This window comes from Stegostoma tigrinum, chromosome 3, assembly GCF_030684315.1.
Source record: "Stegostoma tigrinum isolate sSteTig4 chromosome 3, sSteTig4.hap1, whole genome shotgun sequence".
Classification (NCBI taxonomy): domain Eukaryota; kingdom Metazoa; phylum Chordata; class Chondrichthyes; order Orectolobiformes; family Stegostomatidae; genus Stegostoma; species Stegostoma tigrinum.
Window position 1 is genome coordinate 97298559 of NC_081356.1, and position 17675 is coordinate 97316233.

General features: G+C 41.0%; 1 protein-coding gene across 11 annotated transcripts in view; it reads left to right on the top strand.

The window, feature by feature from the left end:
* The window catches only part of LOC125451166 (EGF-like repeat and discoidin I-like domain-containing protein 3), a 213558-nt gene that overhangs the window by 46560 nt on the left and 149323 nt on the right, over positions 1–17675 (top strand). For 5 of the 11 annotated variants that reach the window (XM_048527963.2, XM_048527970.2, XM_048527964.2 and 2 more), the window contains one exon: positions 11343–11471. The exons of 2 other annotated variants lie outside the window; for them this stretch is intronic. In XM_048527963.2, the coding sequence (XP_048383920.1) occupies positions 11343–11471 (129 nt within the window). The remainder of the gene's footprint in view (positions 1–11342; positions 11472–17675) is intronic. 4 more of the 11 variants (XM_059644765.1, XM_048527965.2, XM_059644764.1 and 1 more) reach the window with 1 other exon arrangement.

Below are 17675 nucleotides of genomic sequence, written 5' to 3' on the forward strand. Positions count from 1 at the left end.
TCAGAGTAAGGGGATGCCAATTTAAAATTGAGATAAGAGGTAATTTCTCCCACCAGAGGGCAGGAAACTCCTTGCCACAGAAAGCTATGGAGTGGAATCCTTGTGAAAATTTAAGGCTGAGATACATAGATTCTTGATCAGTAATGGTGTTCAAGGGTTGTGGGAAATGGGAAGGAAAGCAGATGAGGAATAGTGGATCAGCCATGATCGTGTTGAATGGTGGAGCAGGCTAGAGGGGCCAAACCGTTTCTTGCTTTTCCTATTTCTTATGATCAGTCAAGAATGATGGCATTGACAGCCTACCTGTGGTAAGCCCTAGGATTGTTTCTTCTTTGGATCCACCAGCAGATAGCTAAGAAACAAATAAAGAGGGAGAAAAGTTGATTAAGGACGCAATTTGGCAATAAGTGTAACAACAAACAGAAAGCTTCTGCGGGTATGTAAAAGGAAAGAGAGTAGCAAAAATAAGAGTCATGGACGTCAGACTAACCAGCCTATGGCTTCCTGCCTTCTGCCTCCCTCCCTTCTTCAGTAAGGGTGTTACGTCAACCATTTTGCAGTCTTATAAGGGCATAATAATATACGAAACACAAGCAGGAGTAGGCCATCTGCCCTGTTGAGCCTGCTCTGCCATTCAGTAAGATCATGATTGGTCTTCTAGAATATCCCTGACTCCAGTGATTCCTGAAAGATCACTACTAATACCTCTACAATCTCCTCACATTTCTCCTTCAGAACTCTGGGATGTAGTTCTCTAGTCTGGGCGATTTATCCACCTTTAGAATGTTCAGTTTCCCAAGCACCTTCTCCTTAGTATGGGCCACTATACTCACCTCCTGACTCTTGAAGTTCTGGTATGCTGCTGGTGTCTTACACTGTGAAAATTGATGAAAAGTATTTATTCAATTCCTCTGCTATTTCTTTATCCCCCATTAGTACGTCTCCAGCCTCATTTTCTAGTGGGCCAATGTCCACTCTTACCTCTCTCTCATGGACATTTAAAGAAAAACCTTCGCAATCTTCTTTTATATTACTAGCTAGCTTACTCTCCTATTTAATCTTATTGCTTCATCTGTTGTCCTCTGCTGGTTTTGAAAGGATTCCCAATCCTCTGGCTTCCCTTTAATCTTCTCCACATTGTTTTTGTTTATGCACTTTTGTAGAAAGAATCAAAAGGCAGACCTATTATTTAACGTATTTATTTAGTTGATAACTCAGATTCTATCTGCGTCACCTTGAAACCTCATTTGATCAACTGCTAACTGGCTTAGTAGGAGCTGACAGTTGAGCATGGGCAAGTTTCTCAGTGAGTCACAGACCTCAGAATTAGAGTCCCAGTTCACAAGATATGACCAGACAGTTGCTGACAGCTTCTGGGTCCTGAAGTCAGATGTACTGGGTCATGAGTCAGTGGGGATTCTGGATGTCTTTCTGGATGTTTTGAGAACATACCTAAGATGTTTCTGTTGTTCTCCTGGGGGTCTGCTGCCATAGTCAAGTTCTGGGTGACCTGTTGCTTTGCAAGTCTGGTTTTTGGTTTATGAACTACATATCCTTCCCAGGAATGTACACTTGCCATGTCTCAAAATTTCAGCATAGATTCCATTTCCTCAGAGGCCTTGTTGCTTTTCAGCTATCAAATGGCTGTTCCAATTTCACTTCTGATGGTAATATTTCTTCTCCTAATACTCCTGTAGCACTTCTTGTTGACAATTCGACTGTGCGTGGCTTAAAAATAAAATCATGTTCTGTGCCAAAGAGAAGCAGCCAACCAAGCTGTGGAAAGGGTTGCGTGTTTGTTTCTTCTCTAATCAAAGTTGTTGCTCTACATAGAGTAAAAAATGCATAATTCTGTTTTGAGTATGGATGTGAAATTCTTAAGCTTCCTGTCTCGTACATAAACAAACATTGATGCAGTGTTTAACTTCCAGATATATTTGCAATGTAGTGTGCTATTGAGGTACACTACTTTGTAGGATTGCTATCTTACGCATCTGTGCTGCTCACAGATTATGTTAATAATGATTCTGCTGCAAATTTTGAAACTCTGATTATGAGAAATTGCAAACTGCAGGAAGAAGTTCAATGTAATTTTGTAATCATTGGAAAAGGAGGTAGGTGGTTAAATTGGATAATCCCCGAAAACTGACACAACGATTGCAGTTTGCAATTAACCTGTACCCATTTTGGTGTTGCAGGCATGTTTCATTCTGTTTGCCTTCTGTTTCAAATGATTGTTATTTTCAACCAGGGTAGCTTACATTGATTATTGGCTATGTCATTATCTGAGACCGGAGATTGTGACCGACTAAAAGTGTCTGAAGGCAAATCACATCTATGTGATGGATTATGGTAGAAAGAAGTGGTGGGAGTATTTTTAAAAGTTAATAGGCAATGGCTAATCATGCAAGTGGTGAAGCACCAACATTTTTTGACAAAAGACTGGATGATGTGCTGTAAAGAAGGAGAATCTGTCTCTTCGGAAGGCTGTCCAATTATATGATGAGAAGGTTGTAGAATGTAGTAGCAGCTGACTTCAGTGCCAGGAGTGGAGCTCCAAAAACAATCATCAGAGTTGGAAGACTTCAGACATTTACAGCCCAGGATGAGGCCTTTCAGCCCATCACATCTGTATCCATCAAAAAAGATCCGACTGCACGATTCCCAGCTGTTGGCCCATAGCCCTGGAGCCTATAGCAATGCAAGTGAATATCTAAATATTTCAAGAGTGTCTGGCTCAACAACCCTTTCAGGCAGTAAGTTCCAGACTCCCATGGCCCTCTGGTTGAAAATGTTGCTCCATAACTGCCCTTTTAGCTTTTTGTATCAAACCTTAAATATATGGCTTTTTCTCCCTCTCTTAATGAAAAAAATGTGTCTTCCTATCCACATCTTCTGTGCCCCTCATAATCTTAAACATGTCTTATCCAGTTCACTCTCAATGTCTACTGTTCCAAAGAACCTGACCTATCCAAGACAGCAAGAACTGCAGATGTTGGAGTTAGAGTCTAACACACTGTGGAGCTGGAGGAACACAGCAGGCCCGGCATCATCTGAGGAGCAGGAAAGTTGATGTTTTGGGTGGGTCCACACTGTGTTAGACCTAGTCTATCCAATCCTTCCTCGTAGCTCAGACCCTCCCACCCAGGTAGCAGCTTGGTAAATATCCTTTCCACCCTCTTTAGGGCAATATGTCATTCCTATAATGTGATGACCAGGTCTGCACGCAGTATTCCACTTATGGTCCACCCGCTGTTTTGTACAGTTCCAGCATTACCTCCCTGCTCTTGTATTCTGTGCCACAACTAATAAAGGCAGCATTCCATATTTCTTCTAAAATACTTTGTCATTCTACCATGCTACCTTCAGGAATCTGCACAAATGCGTATCAGGATCCCTCTACCTTCAGTACTTTCCAGAGTCCTACAATTTTTGTAATGCAATCTCTTGCCTTTTCAGCCTTCCCCATGTACATTACCTCTCACTTTTCAGTGTTGAATTTTATTTGCCACTGCTCTGCTGCCTAATAAGTCCATTGATACCCTTTTGCAGTTTACAGTTATTATATTCATTACTTATCACCCGAATAATTTTGGTGACATCGATGAACTTACTGATCATAGACAGAGGGTCATGAAGGAGGGTTGTTTTTGGACTGGAGCCCTTGACCAGCAGTGTGCCACTAAGATTAGTGCTGGTCCACTTCTTTTTGTCATTTATATAAATGATTTGTATGTGAATATGAGACTAAAATTGGAGGTGTAGTGGACAACAAAGAGGTTACCTTAGAGTGCAATGGGATCTTGATCAGATGGACCAATGAGCCAAGGAGTGGCAGTTGGAGTTTAATTTAGATTAACCTCTAGTGAGGTGCTACATTTTGGAAAGGCAAATTAAGGCAGGACTTTTCCACTAAATGGTAAGGTCCTGGGGAGTGTTGCTGAATAAAGAGACCTTGGAGTGCAGTTTCATAGCTCCTTGAAAGTGGAGTTGCCAGTAGATAGGATAGTGAAGAAGAAGTTTGGTATGCTTGCTTTCATTGGCAGTGCATTGAGTATAGTAGGAGTTGGGAGGTCATGTTGCGGGCTGTACAGGCCGTTGGTTAGGCCATTTTTGGAATACTGCATGCAATTCTGTTTTCCCTCTCATAAAGATGTTGTGAAACTTGAAAAGTTTCAGAAAAGATTTCAAAAATGTTGCCAGGCTTGGAGGTTTTGAGCTATAGTGAAAGGCTGAGTAGGTCAGGGCTACCTTCCCTGGAACGTAGGAGGCTAAGGGATGACCTTATAGAGGTTTATTAAGTAATGAGGGGCATGGATAGGGTGAATAGCCAAGGTCTTCTCCCCGGAGTGCGGGAGTCCAAAATGAAAGGGCATAGGCTTAAGGTGAGATGGAAAGAGTTAAAAGGGACTTGAGGGGCACATTTTTCACACAGAGGGTGGTGCGTGTATGTGATGAGCTGCCAGAGGAAGTGGTGGAGGCTGGTACAATTACAGCATTTGAAAGGCATCTGGATGAGTATATGAATGGAAAGAGATTAGAGGGATATGGGCCAAATGCTGCCAAATGGGAATAAGTTTATTTAGGGTATCTGTTTGGCATGGATCAGTTGGATTAAATGGTCTGTTTCCTTGCTGTACATCTCTAATGTTCCATATCCCTTTAAATTAAAATTCAAACCTCAAACAACATGGATCCATTATCAAGTCCTGTGGAACTCCACTAAAAACATCCTTCCAGTCACAGTATCATCTCTTTAGCATCACCCTCCGCTTTCTACTTTCAATGTGTCACTTTGCTTTAGATTCCATGGCCTCTCACTTTCTTGACCACTCTGCATATCAAAAGCCGTAATGATGTCCTCTGTAGACCATATAGATGCATTACCCTTATTTCCAAAATATTCCCCCACTGATATGCCTTCCATTTGCCTGGCATCATTTCATTCCAGAACTGCCAACTCTCTGATGAAGGGTCTAGGCCCGAAACGTCAGCTTTTGTGCTCCTGAGATGCTGCTTGGCCTGCTGTGTTCATCCAGCCTCACATTTTATTATCTTGGAAAACTCTCTGATGAAGGGTCTAGGCCCGAAACGTCAGCTTTTGTGCTCCTGAGATGCTGCTTGGCCTGCTGTGTTCATCCAGCCTCACATTTTATTATCTTGGAGCTCTCTGATGAAGGGTCTAGGCCCGGAACGTCAGCTTTTGTGCTCCTGAGATGCTGCTTGGCCTGCTGTGTTCATCCAGCCTCACATTTTATTATCTTGCCAACTCACTTGTTGGGCTTTCTATATACTAGCTAAAATATATTGCCTGGGATATAGTTTAACTTTGATTCTTCCCTCCCTATTCCAGATAATATATGGATTGTTAAAATCCCTCATTACTGTCTTATTACTCTTACACTACTCTGAAATTTTATTACATATTTGATCCAATATCTTTCCATGATGGTTGGGCCTATTGTGCATGCCCAAATGCATTTGCTCCTTTTGAGTTTTTGCGTCTAACCTGATAGCCTTATTTAATGGTCCTTCCAAAACATATTCCTCTTTATTGCTATAATTGATTCCTTGATCAATATTGTTACGCACCCTTCCTTTTCGAAGCCTCTAGCTCATCTGAATACTCTATAACGAGGAATGGTGAGCTGTTAATTCTGACCATTTTTTCTTCGCCGAGCCAAGCCTCAATCATAGGCTCATAGGAGTGTGATATCATAGCTATTTGTGACCCCAGCTTGGCAATTTATTCCTTAGGCTTGCTCCATTATTATAAATTTGAATAAGTTTGCTAAACTCACTTCTTTCTTATCTAGCTGAAACTTCCCTGCCTTCCAGACTCACTAATGCTGTAACATCTATTTCCATTTCATCTTCTCTTCCTTTTGAGCTACCAATCAGGATTTCATTTCCCTGCTGATTTAGTTTAAATCTGCCCCAATAGCAATAAGCAAGCCTCTCTGCAAAGATGTTGGTCCCATTCCTGAGCAGATGTAACACATCCAGTTTGTACAGGTCCTACCTCCCATAGAAATGGTCCCATTGCTCAAAAACCTAAAGCCGTCCCTCCTGCCTCTCCAGCCATGCATTTGTCTGCTTTTTCTTTCTGTTTCTACACACAGGACTGCATGCCAGTGGACTAAAACCTTGATTGTTCATATACAAGTTTTAAGCTGTAACTATCATCTTAAGTCAACATCCAGTCACAAGAGACAAACAGGAAATACACAACAGTTACCAATTTAACAGGCATCACACTTCGATTATTTTTGAATCTGATCTGTCTGCTTCCGGGATTCCTCCACTTTTGCTGCTCCCTCGTCCAACACGGGTCCGTCACTTTGCCTTGGGACCTTTCCAACCATGAGAGGTATGCACATGAAAGTTGGAGGTGGCTGTTAATTAGGCCCATAATTGGCTCAACAGGCTACCTAATAGGCAGCTGAGATACCTGCAGTTGTTAATATGACATAGCAGTGGGAAAACAACATCCTCCCAACCCTTGCCATTTTGCTGCCTTCCCTTCTGCATAATTGGACTGGGAAAATACAGAGAGCAAAAAACAACAGAACTGCAAATGCAGGAATTATAGGAATCAAAAACAAAAATTGCTGAAAAAGCTCAGCAGGCCTAATAGCATCTGTGGAGACAAAGCATGTTAATGTTTTGGGTCCAGTACTTAAGAAGGGTAACTGGATCTGAAACATTAAGTCTGTTTGCTCGTTGCAGATGCGGCCAGATTTGCTGAGTATCTCCAGCAATTTCTGTTTTTGTTTTGGGCGAATCCAGTCCCAGTTTACACTGCCAGCATTCATCTGAGAGTAAGTGATGGCCGAGTGGTATTATTGCTAGACTATTAATCTGGAGAAAACTGAAAAAACTGTGGATGCTTCTGAGGAAGGGCCACCCAACCCAAAACGTTAACTCTGATCAATAATTTGGACACCCAGGTAACGTTCTGCACACCAAAGTTTGAATCTGTCATGGCAGATGGTAGAATTTGAATTCAAAAATAATCTGGAAATAAGTGTCTAATGAAAACATTATCAATTTTCAGGAAAAAAAATCATCTGGTTTACTAATGTCCTTTAGGGAGGGAAACTGCCAGTCTTATCTGGTCTGGCCTACATGTGATTCCAGACCCACAGGAATGTGGTTGACTCTTAATTGTCTTCTGGACAATTAGGATGGGCAATAAATTCTGGCCCACCCAATGATGCCCACAACCTGTAGATGAATAAAAATAACACAGGCCAGATTCTACACCGCATATAATTTAAAGACTAGAATACAGGATGCAGCTACATGTGATGACACATGGGGTAAACATGCACATGAGCCACAACAAGGAGAAAGGGTAGCACAGAGGATAGCTCCAGGTCACTAGAGGACAGGCTCTTGCCACTTATTTTTCTGTGAAAAAGTGGTCAGTGGGCAGGTCACTGAGGAATGCCAATGAGTGTACATAGATCAATGCTTGGTACTGTGTAGAACCAGTCTGACTGGGACATCCATGGCCAGTGGCCAGACAGCATGGAGGAAGCTGGCACCAGCTTGGCACAGAGTGCTGTACTGAATTTAGAGCCTATCCTTTCCACTATGAATGGTGGAACCTCGCATGATGCAGCACTCCAGCTTCCATGAAGAGTCTGCATGTGCAGCAGAAGCTCAGACTCCAGTCTCCTTTTTGAAACAACAATGAGTGTGGAGGAATTGGCATTCCTTTCGATTAAACAAAAAGGAGAGCTCACATGATATTGCAAAGCAATGTGCATGCAGTCTGTTGTCACAGTGTGCCATGAGAAAGTCTGCAACTTTTTGCAAACCTTTGTGCTTGCTCTGCCTGCCTGTCTCTGATAAGAGAATGAGATGTTTCTGTGTTTGGGGAACATCATGCTGCAAGGAGCTCCTGATAATTCAAGTGACAATCAGAAAGAAACAATGAGCATAAATGTTAAAAGTCAGGCTCGTCATGACAGCCACCATTACTGCTGCCTTTGTCCTCCTTTAAGTTTGCAATTCAAGCTTCGACCAATTGGCAAATTTCAGTTATACCCTCTTTACTTCCCTCTTCACACCTTTGTTCCATGCAGTGGCCCTCATGGAGTTGGAAGACCCTGAGTGGATCCTGTTGGGTGCCTATTCCTGCTGATTACCATCCCCTACCCAACTCACCATCTTCATCCTTCCACCCACAACCCCCAACTACCATCACCACTACTGACTTCTCCTATTTCATTGGATCTCTCCTCACTCTCAATTTTTAGATGGAATTCTATGAGGCCACCCTGAAAGATACCGCAAGTTACTTGTCTCAGCACCTCCTTTCAGGTGACGAGGAAGCTGCTTCGGTGGCAGCCAGTTACATTCTGTGGAGTGTTCAAAATGCAATCAATAAGAAAAGCTTCAAAATGATGTTCAATGGCATAAGCAGCCAGAAGAAATAATGCGGCAGCTAATCTATAATTCGGTTTGTGGTCGGTGATCAGTTCATGATCAATGAGTGGCACTAATCAAGATCAGTTCCTTCATTCTGTTTATTGCCATGTTTGCCTGGGGGAGACAATGACAGTGTTGACTGGGATGTGGGTTGGTAAATGGCTATGCTCGGATCAGTGAACATTGTGCTCTGGTTGAAGACAGAATCTGTTTGCTTCATCAGCTGTTTGTGACAGTTAGGTGAATTCATGTAAACCCATTTACCGAAGCAGCTTTTGACAGAAATAGACATGCAGGTATCTTTGACCATATGGTAGCTGTGTAGCTTCTAAAAGTATTCTGTACTGCTCTATTTAACACTACAATTTGACCAATAATATTGGAGGTTGAATACAAAAGTAAAATACTGTAGTTGCTTGAGATCAGAAATTAAGACAAAGTTCCAAAGAAACTCAACAGGTCTGGCAGCATCGATGAATAAGAAACAGAGTTAACATTTCAAGTACAAAAGACTCTTCCTCAGAACTGAACAGTTCTAATTGCTTTTGTACTGAGAAACGTAACACCGGAGAGATTTGCTTTCTTCATATGTTGCATATATGTGACTCCACTTTTTGTTCTTGTTTTCCTCACTCTCCTTTTAGCCCTTTAGTTTCAGGAAGATCTTGGAGTGAGTTTACTATTTATTCATACCAGCCTGAAGCAATCTCACTTTCTGGAGTGGCTCCAAAAATTTATCATAGCTTTTATTCGATTGAAAGAAATGCTATGCATGGTTTGACATGCCTGCAGAATAAGCAATTTCCTGAATTTCTGGCATTTTACTGCTTTCGTGCAGCTGAGGTAAAATGTGATACACTAAACTTCAACAGAAAATTTGTTACTTAATGGATCTTAGATTCAGTTTGAGGTTCCAAATTCATCCAAGTTGGTGATTATATCTCATTTAATGTTGGTAAATAAAGTTTTATATCCTTGGCTAATAACATATTATTGAGAACTAGAAGTACCTTGTGAAGCATTTCATGGCTCAAATGAGCTGAAAATGGTAGTACATGAGTGGAAAGAAGTCATGGTAACTGATAAGCGTATGTATTTTTAATTAACTTCATGAGGCACTGCAATGGTGGATAATTTTGGAAGATGCTGCATTCTGTATTGCCTTTATTATTCATGTTGATCACTATGTTTAAAACTGATAAAGACCATCTCAATGTATTTCTGTAAAATATAATCCATGTAGTAGCACTAAGAAACAATTACAACAGCTAATGTTTTTAAGGTCGGTGCTTACCAACCAGCATGTAATCACAAAATCATTTCCAAGATTATCCTAATATTTATTTTCATCATTTCAGTTCCTGGTATCTTCTATGGCTTATTGCTTTCAGATGAAAATAGGAAACCAAACACTTAATGGAAAATAATTACAGAAGCTGATATTTTTGATGCAGGAATACAGAAATTGGGACATGAAAGGAAATGGAAATGGTTATGAATTTCCCAAAAGGAGTTCCAAATTCTGGAGAGCTTGAGGAGGTGAATGGGAAGTTTAGGTATAACCTAAATATAGGTTTAGTGGGAGAAATTGGAGAATTCCAAATGAGGAACTGGTTGGCCAGCAGTTTTAGTTAAAATAGACTAGAATTGATTGACCAGTCACCAGTCAGCAATTAAATACCTGAAAGGTGCTTGATCTTGTGGAGTGTTGGTTACCAGCAAAGGTACTCATTCAAGTGAAAGAAAAAACATAAAATCCTAGCGGGTGTTCAAGTTTATGTATTAGGGCTTGAAACTTTACCTTCTGACTCAGAGGCTGGGCTTGCCATCCTAGTTAATGCTGACTATGCAAGGATGTGCAGAGAGTGTCTCAGAACAAAAATAAAAATAGCAAAGAAAAGACATGAGTGTCTCCTTCCCCAACCCTACTAATGATTGTAATTATTCTTTGTGGGTCCCCTGCAGGTACTGTTAATTAGAACAGTGAACTCTTGAACCTCAGCCAAGAAGATTAAGATCCCTGGTGTATGTTGAATTAGCTGCTATTGGAGGTGGAGGTAAAAAAATCAGTCATCTTCTGTGGCATTCTGTCAGAGTAGGGTGATTTGGCTGTTTCATCTGTAAATCTTCTAAATAAATTCTTCAACATGAGTTTTTAGGTTATATTTAATCTGGTGCTATTTTCTATTAATTAATTGAAAAGTTTGTTGTCCTTGCCCATGGCTAATTAGGAAAGGGAGGGTTCTTGACTGTCATTTCAACTAAGTTAAAAAAATCGAATATCCAGAAATCAATCCAACTGAAGCTGAAGATCCTTTGAATGTGGAGCAGAGTTCCTGTGCAGGTTATAGAGAAGAATCCTTGTTTGTACTGTGTGCATCACAATGTTAATTGTTTTCTCTGTGAATTACTAGCGCACCCAAATAAACTCCTTTTGGACTTCGATGAATGAGCATTTGCCACAGCAAAATTGTGCCTTTACAAACATGCAGTTATTTTATCAATTGTATGCTGATGTGCAATCCCACAATACTATCCCAATACTGGTTTTTCCACCTCATCTTACTTGGCAGATTTTTTTAAAATAACAAAAATCCATTACAGCATGATGTAGAGACAAAACTGATCTTGCAGATGCAAGTGGGTACTTTTAATTTGTCATGTAGGAAGCTAACAGTGATCTGTTATTCCTTTTGAGATGATCCATAAATATTAAATTATTAGATGATTTCACTGTTACATTATTGCCTACAGAGTTTCTAGAATTATTTTTAGTGATGATCCAATTGTCATAATTGTGGTCTATCAATTTGTCTTGCTCTTTTTATGTAAGCTTTTGATCTTAGCACTTTTTATAGTGACATCTCTCTTAATAATAAACCTTTCTGAATTTCAATTAACAGGGGAAGTATGTGGACCCAACGCATGTGAGAATGGAGGCATTTGCATGAGGGGGTTGGCAGATGAACCTTTTTCATGTGAGTGTCCCAATGGATTCACAGGTCCCAACTGTTCTAGTATTGTGGAGGTTGGTAAGTGCAAGCACAGACCATGACAAAAACCTCTTTCTTGCATGCCTATCGCTTCTTTAAGCTTTTCACAATGTTATGGACCAAAGCAAACTCACTCAAAATATATTAAGAAAATAGCTTAGACTTACGTTTTTTCTTATGAGTTCCTGGAGTTGCATTGCAGATGCAATTAGATTGGTCAAACTACCAGGCTTGAAGCAAGACACACTTTATTCATACAGAGGTTGCTAGAAATGCTCAGCAGGTCTGGCAGCATCTGTGAAGAAAGAATCAGAGTTAACATTTCAAGTCCAGCGACCCTTCCTCAGAGCAGTTCTTAGGAAGGGTAACCAGACCCGAAACATTAATTCTGGCTTTTTTCTTCACAGATGCTGTCAGACCTGTTGAGCATCCCCAGCAACTTCTGTTTTTGTTCCTGATTTACAGCATCCTCAATTCTTTCGGTTTTTACACTTTATTCATACACTACCGTTGAACTACAGGTAAAATGAAAACAAAAGAACAGAATTGGCTAAACTGTAGCTCTCTTGAAATACTTAGCAAAATAATAAACTATTCATTATCTGTTTCAATACAGTAACATCCCATAAACACATCTTAGCAAAAGCATATTCAGTAAAATAGATTGTCTCATATGCACTATTACCCGCAGGAAGAGGACCCAAGCTTTTCGCTATAGCAAAGATAGATAGAGAGAGAGAGATGTAGCAGCTTTCACAACCCCAACAGCTACTGAAAGCCAAAACTAAAACCCTGGTTCTTCAGGAGCTTGACCACACCCATCCAACTTTAAAACAAAAACGCAAGGGCCTCACAAGCTGTGTACATTATTGGCTTGAAGCGGACTGCTTCAAACCTCTGTTTCAACTTCTCCTCATACAAAGAAAAAGACAAAATACACCTCTTAAAGCCATAGTATTGTCAGAACACTCACCGAATATTGACCTTTCTCAGATGAATATATGGCTAATATTAACTGTGCACCAGTTATACTTGTTGCCTTATCCTGTGTTTTTTGTATTTGCTTGTGCTTGCCTATAGTATAATATTGTCACACAAGAGTAAATGTGGAATGGTTGAACTGATGAGTAAGACTTTTTTTTAAGATAATCAAGTTTAATGGTAATGTTACCTGGATGAAAATTAGAAATGTTGACCGTGGTTATTAAAAAGCCATAAATTTTACATGGACTTTGACTGATTCGCAACCCATCTGTCGACATCTCCAATTTGTAAAACAACACCTGTGAGAACTTGATTGTCGTTACTTTAGAGAAATTAATACATGGCATAAATGGAGAAAACTATGGGGGAGGCAAGAGGGGTCCTGGTGTTATTTTTCAAATCAACTCTGGATACAGGAGAGGTACCAGAGAACTGGAGGACAGCTGATGTGTTACCGTTATTGAAGAAGGATAGCAAGTGAATCAGTGAACTAAAAGCCAGTGAGTCTACCATCGGTGGTAGACTGTTTGGAGGAGCTGTCTAGATGTGTGGATAAGAGTAGAAGTAAATGTAGTTTACATGAACTTCAGTAAGACTTAGAACATAGAACATAGAACAGTACAGCACAGAACAGGCCCTTCAGCCCACAATGTTGTGCCGACCATTGATCCTCATGTATGCACCCTCAAATTTCTGTGACCATATACATGTCCAGCAGTCTCTTAAACGACCCCAATGACCTTGCTTCCACAACTGCTGCTGGCAACGCATTCCATGCTCTCACAACTCTCTGCGTAAAGAACCTGCCTCTGACATCCCCTCTATACTTTCCACCAACCAGCTTAAAACTATGACCCCTCGTGCTAGCCATTTCTGCCCTGGGAAATAGTCTCTGGCTGTCAACTCTATCTATGCCTCTCATTATCTTGTATACCTCAATTAGGTCCCCTCTCCTCCTCCTTTTCTCCAATGAAAAGAGACCGAGCTCAGTCAGCCTCTCTTCATAAGATAAGCCCTCCAGTCCAGGCAGCATCCTGGTAAACCTCCTCTGAACCCTCTCCCTCTTCTGTCCTAAAAAGACAATATTATATTACAAAAAGGCAGGGAAGTTGGAGAATGCAGCATCATGCTTCCTGCAGAGATCAAGTTTTGTCTGTGTCGTAAAAAACAAAAGAACTGTGGGCACTGTAAATCAGCAACAAAAGCAGAAGTTGCTGGAAAAGCTCAGCAGGTCTGGCAGCATCAGTGAAGAGTGAGATCTGAGGATTAAAAAGGTTACACGTGTGTGGCTGGTCAAGAAAGTAAAAGCCTGTTTGATTCAGAACAATTTGTCAATTTGAATCCAAAGCTGGTTTCCTGGCAGGAAAATGAGGGTGATGGTCGAAAGTTAGTTTTGCGACTGGACATCTGTGTCCATAGATTTACCCTAGGATCTGGTGCTAGCTCTTATGTTGTTTATGGAGCATATTAACGATCAAGACACAAATCTGAAAGTTTTGATCAGTAAGATCTCAGATATAATGAAAATTGGTGGTGCAGTAAAGAGCAATGAGGAAAGTCTTGGGCAATGGGACAATATAAATGAGCAGATTGGATGAGCAGAACAATGACAAATGGAATTTAATGCTGAAACGTGCTGCATTTTGGGAGGACTAACAGGGCAAGGGAATACTGTATAAGTGGAAGGACCAAGAAGATACAGAGGTCAGAGGGACCTTGGTGTGCATGGCCATGTATTCTTACAGGCAACAGGACAGGTGGATAAGGTAGTTAAAACTGGGATATTTGCCTTTATTGCCAAGGAACTTAACACAAGAGGAAAGGAGGTTACGATGGAACTGTATAGACATTAGTTCGACCACAGCTGGAGTACTGTGTGCAGTTCTGGTTAGGATGGAAATAATTGCACCACTGAGGTTACAGAGGAGATTCACCAGGATGTCGCCCAGGTTGAAGCATTTCACCTATGAAGATAGATTAGAAAGGCTGATGTTGTTCTCCTATTAGAGCACAGGAAGCTGAGTGGGGACCTCGTGATTTTATGTGACATATCAGGGACATAGATAGGGGTAAATCTTTACCTTCAGCAGAGGGGTCAATAACCAGGAGCCATAGATTTAAAGCCGAAAGCAAAAGGTTTAGAGGGGATTTAAGGAAGTACGTAGATGAACACCTGAAGTGCCACAGCAACCAAAGCTATGAGATATATGCTGGAAATTGGGACCAGTGTAGATGGATACTTGATGACTGGAACACGCACAATGGGCTGAAGGGTTTCTTTCTGTCCTGTATGACTCAATGAAAAGCCAGCAATAATTGTGCTAATAAGAATTCGAGTCAAGTCAGCCTAAGTGTACGATACATACTCTCTGTTTTGTAATATTCTTGATATAATGTTCCTGAAAAATTTATTGGACATTGCATAATAACTTTGGGAGTAATAGAATTTGTTTACCTTGAAAATCAAGGCAGGAGAAATAGCTCCTTTTTAAGAGAATGTGAAAGGCAAGGCTAAGGGCTTGCATTCATCGTCAGTGAGAAGTACCAAGTGAACGATCCATTGCAGCAGCATCACAGATGCAAGTCTTCAAACAGTACGATTCTCTCTATGTGATATCAAGAAAAGGCTGAAGGCACTGGATTCTACAAACGCTACCCACCCGACAATATTTCAGCAATGCTACCAAAGATTTGTGCTCGAGACCTAACTAAGCCCAGCCAAGCACTAGTGCAGCTCCACCATTGGCATCAATGTGACAAAGTAGAAAATTGCTCAGGCATGTCCTGTATACTAATGTAGGACAAATTAATGTCATTTGGCCAACCAATTACCATCCCATCAGTCTACAGTCGATCAAAGTGATGAGGGGTTGTAAATAGTGCTGTCAAATGACCCTTGAAAAGTAATAACTTGCTCACAGACTCTCGTTTGAGTTCTCCCAGTCACTTGGCTCCTGACCTCACTCGAACTTTGCTTCAAACAAGGACAAAAGACCTGAACTCCAGAGGTGAGGTGAGAGTGACTGCCCTTCACATCAAGGCAACTTTCAACTAAGTATAAGATCAAAGAGCTTTTGCAAAACTGGAGTCACTGGGCATCAGGAGAAAACTCTTCACTGTTTAGAATTGTACACAGCAGAAAGGAACACAGTTGTTATTGGGAGATAAAGCATCTAAAACCCAAGAGATACCAGTCATGTCTACATGGACTTCATGTCAAGGCCCCTCATTGCAGATTGATACCAGACGTGAAGTCACATGGTATCAGGGTTGAGCTTGCAAATGGATACAGAACTGGCTTAGTCATTGGAGACAGAGGATGGCAGTGGAAGGATGCTTTTTAGAATGGAGAGTTATGACTAGTGGTGTTCTACATGGAATCAGAGCTGGAACCTCTGCTGTTTGTGGTCTAGGTAAATGAAACGTGACTGTTCTAATTAGTAAGTTTGCAGATGATACAAAGCTTAGTGGATTTGCAGACAGTGAGGAGGATTGTAAGAGGATATAGTAGATTATAGGTCAGTTGGAGGCATGGGCAGTAAAGCGGCAGATGGAGTTTAATCTGGACAAATGTGAGATAATGCATTGTGGAACATCACGTAGAGGTGGAAATTATACAGTAAATGGCAGAACTGTTAAGAGTATTGAAATGTAGAGGGATCTGGACATGCAGGACCACAGATTACTGAAGTTAGCAGCGCAAGTAGATATGGTAGTGAAAAAGACCCATGGCATGCTTGCCTTCATTGAAAGGGGCATGCAGCTTTAAAGAACTCCAGTTTGGCCGCACTTGGAATATTGTGTACAGTTCTGGTCACCATGTTACCAGAAGGATGAGGATGCTTTGGAGAGGGTACAGGAAAGGTTTACCAAGATGCTACTTGGTATGGGGGATTTCAGCCATGAAGAAACTTTGGATAGACTCGTTTTGTTTTCACTAGAACACAGGAGGTTGATGGTGATCCTATAGAAGCTTATAAGATTGTAAATGACATGGATAGACTAGAAACGCATGAGGCTTTTTCCCAGAGTGGAAGGCTCAATTACTAGAGGACGCAAACTCAAAGTGTGGCAGTTTAGGGGAGAGCAGGGGAGTTTAAAAGAGATGTGCAAGGCAAGTTTTTCACATACAGTGTGGTGAGTGCCTGGAACACGCTGCTGGCGGAGATGGTGGAAGCAGACACAACAGCAATATTGAACATAGATAATAAAGTGTGAAGCTGGATGAACACAGCAGGCCAAGCAGCATCTCTGGAGCACAAAAGCTGACATTTCGGGCCTAGACCCTTCATCAGAGACCACAGCAATATTTAACAAATGTGTGAATAGGAAGGGAATGGAGAGATACAAATTCTCTAAGTGAAGACAGTTTTACTATGGAAGGGCAAAATGTGTCGACACAGACTGGGAGGCATGGGCAGTAAAGGGCCTATTCCTGTGCTGTATTGTTCTTTCTTCTTTCTTCTAGTTGCAGGAATTCTTCAGGGTAGTGTGTGGAGGCCAACCATCTTCAGTTGTTTCACTAATGTCTAACCCTCTGTTAAAACTTCAGGTTTAGGATGTCAATGATCATTGTACAGTTCAACACCATTCACAATTATTCAGATATGAATCAAGATTTGGACAACACTCAGCTTTGGGTGATAAATGACAGTTAATATGATAATTAATTCATGACACAAGTGCCAAGTAATGACCCATCTCCAATAAAAATCCACCATCCTTGGAAGTTCGCTGGCATAACCTTGGCTGAAGCCCCCTGTAATCAACATTTTGGCATCCTGGGTATTAACGTTGACTGGAACTGGACTGGACCAGCCATATAGCTGGCCACAGAGAAAGTCAAAGACTAGGAATTCTGTGGCAATGAACCTACCTCCTGACTCCCTCAATGTGCATCCACCATCTGTAAGGCTCATTTATTTGGAGGCAGTGGCATTGTTGTGATGTCACTGCACTGATGATTTAGAATGTCAGGCTTGTGTTCTGGGAATATGGGCTCAAATCCAATCAGGGCAGGTGATGAGATATGAATTCCATAAAAATCTGAGATTTAAAGGTCTCACAATAACCATGTAACCATTGCGGTTATTAGGATCAAGAGTAAGCTGTTTGATCACTCAAGCCTGTTTCACCATTTAAAATGGTCATAGCTAATCTGATTGTGGTCTCAACTCCACATATCAAAACTACCCTTGATAACCCTTTGTGTCCCTTGTTAGACAAGATTCCACTTCCACTTCAGAAATATTCAATAAC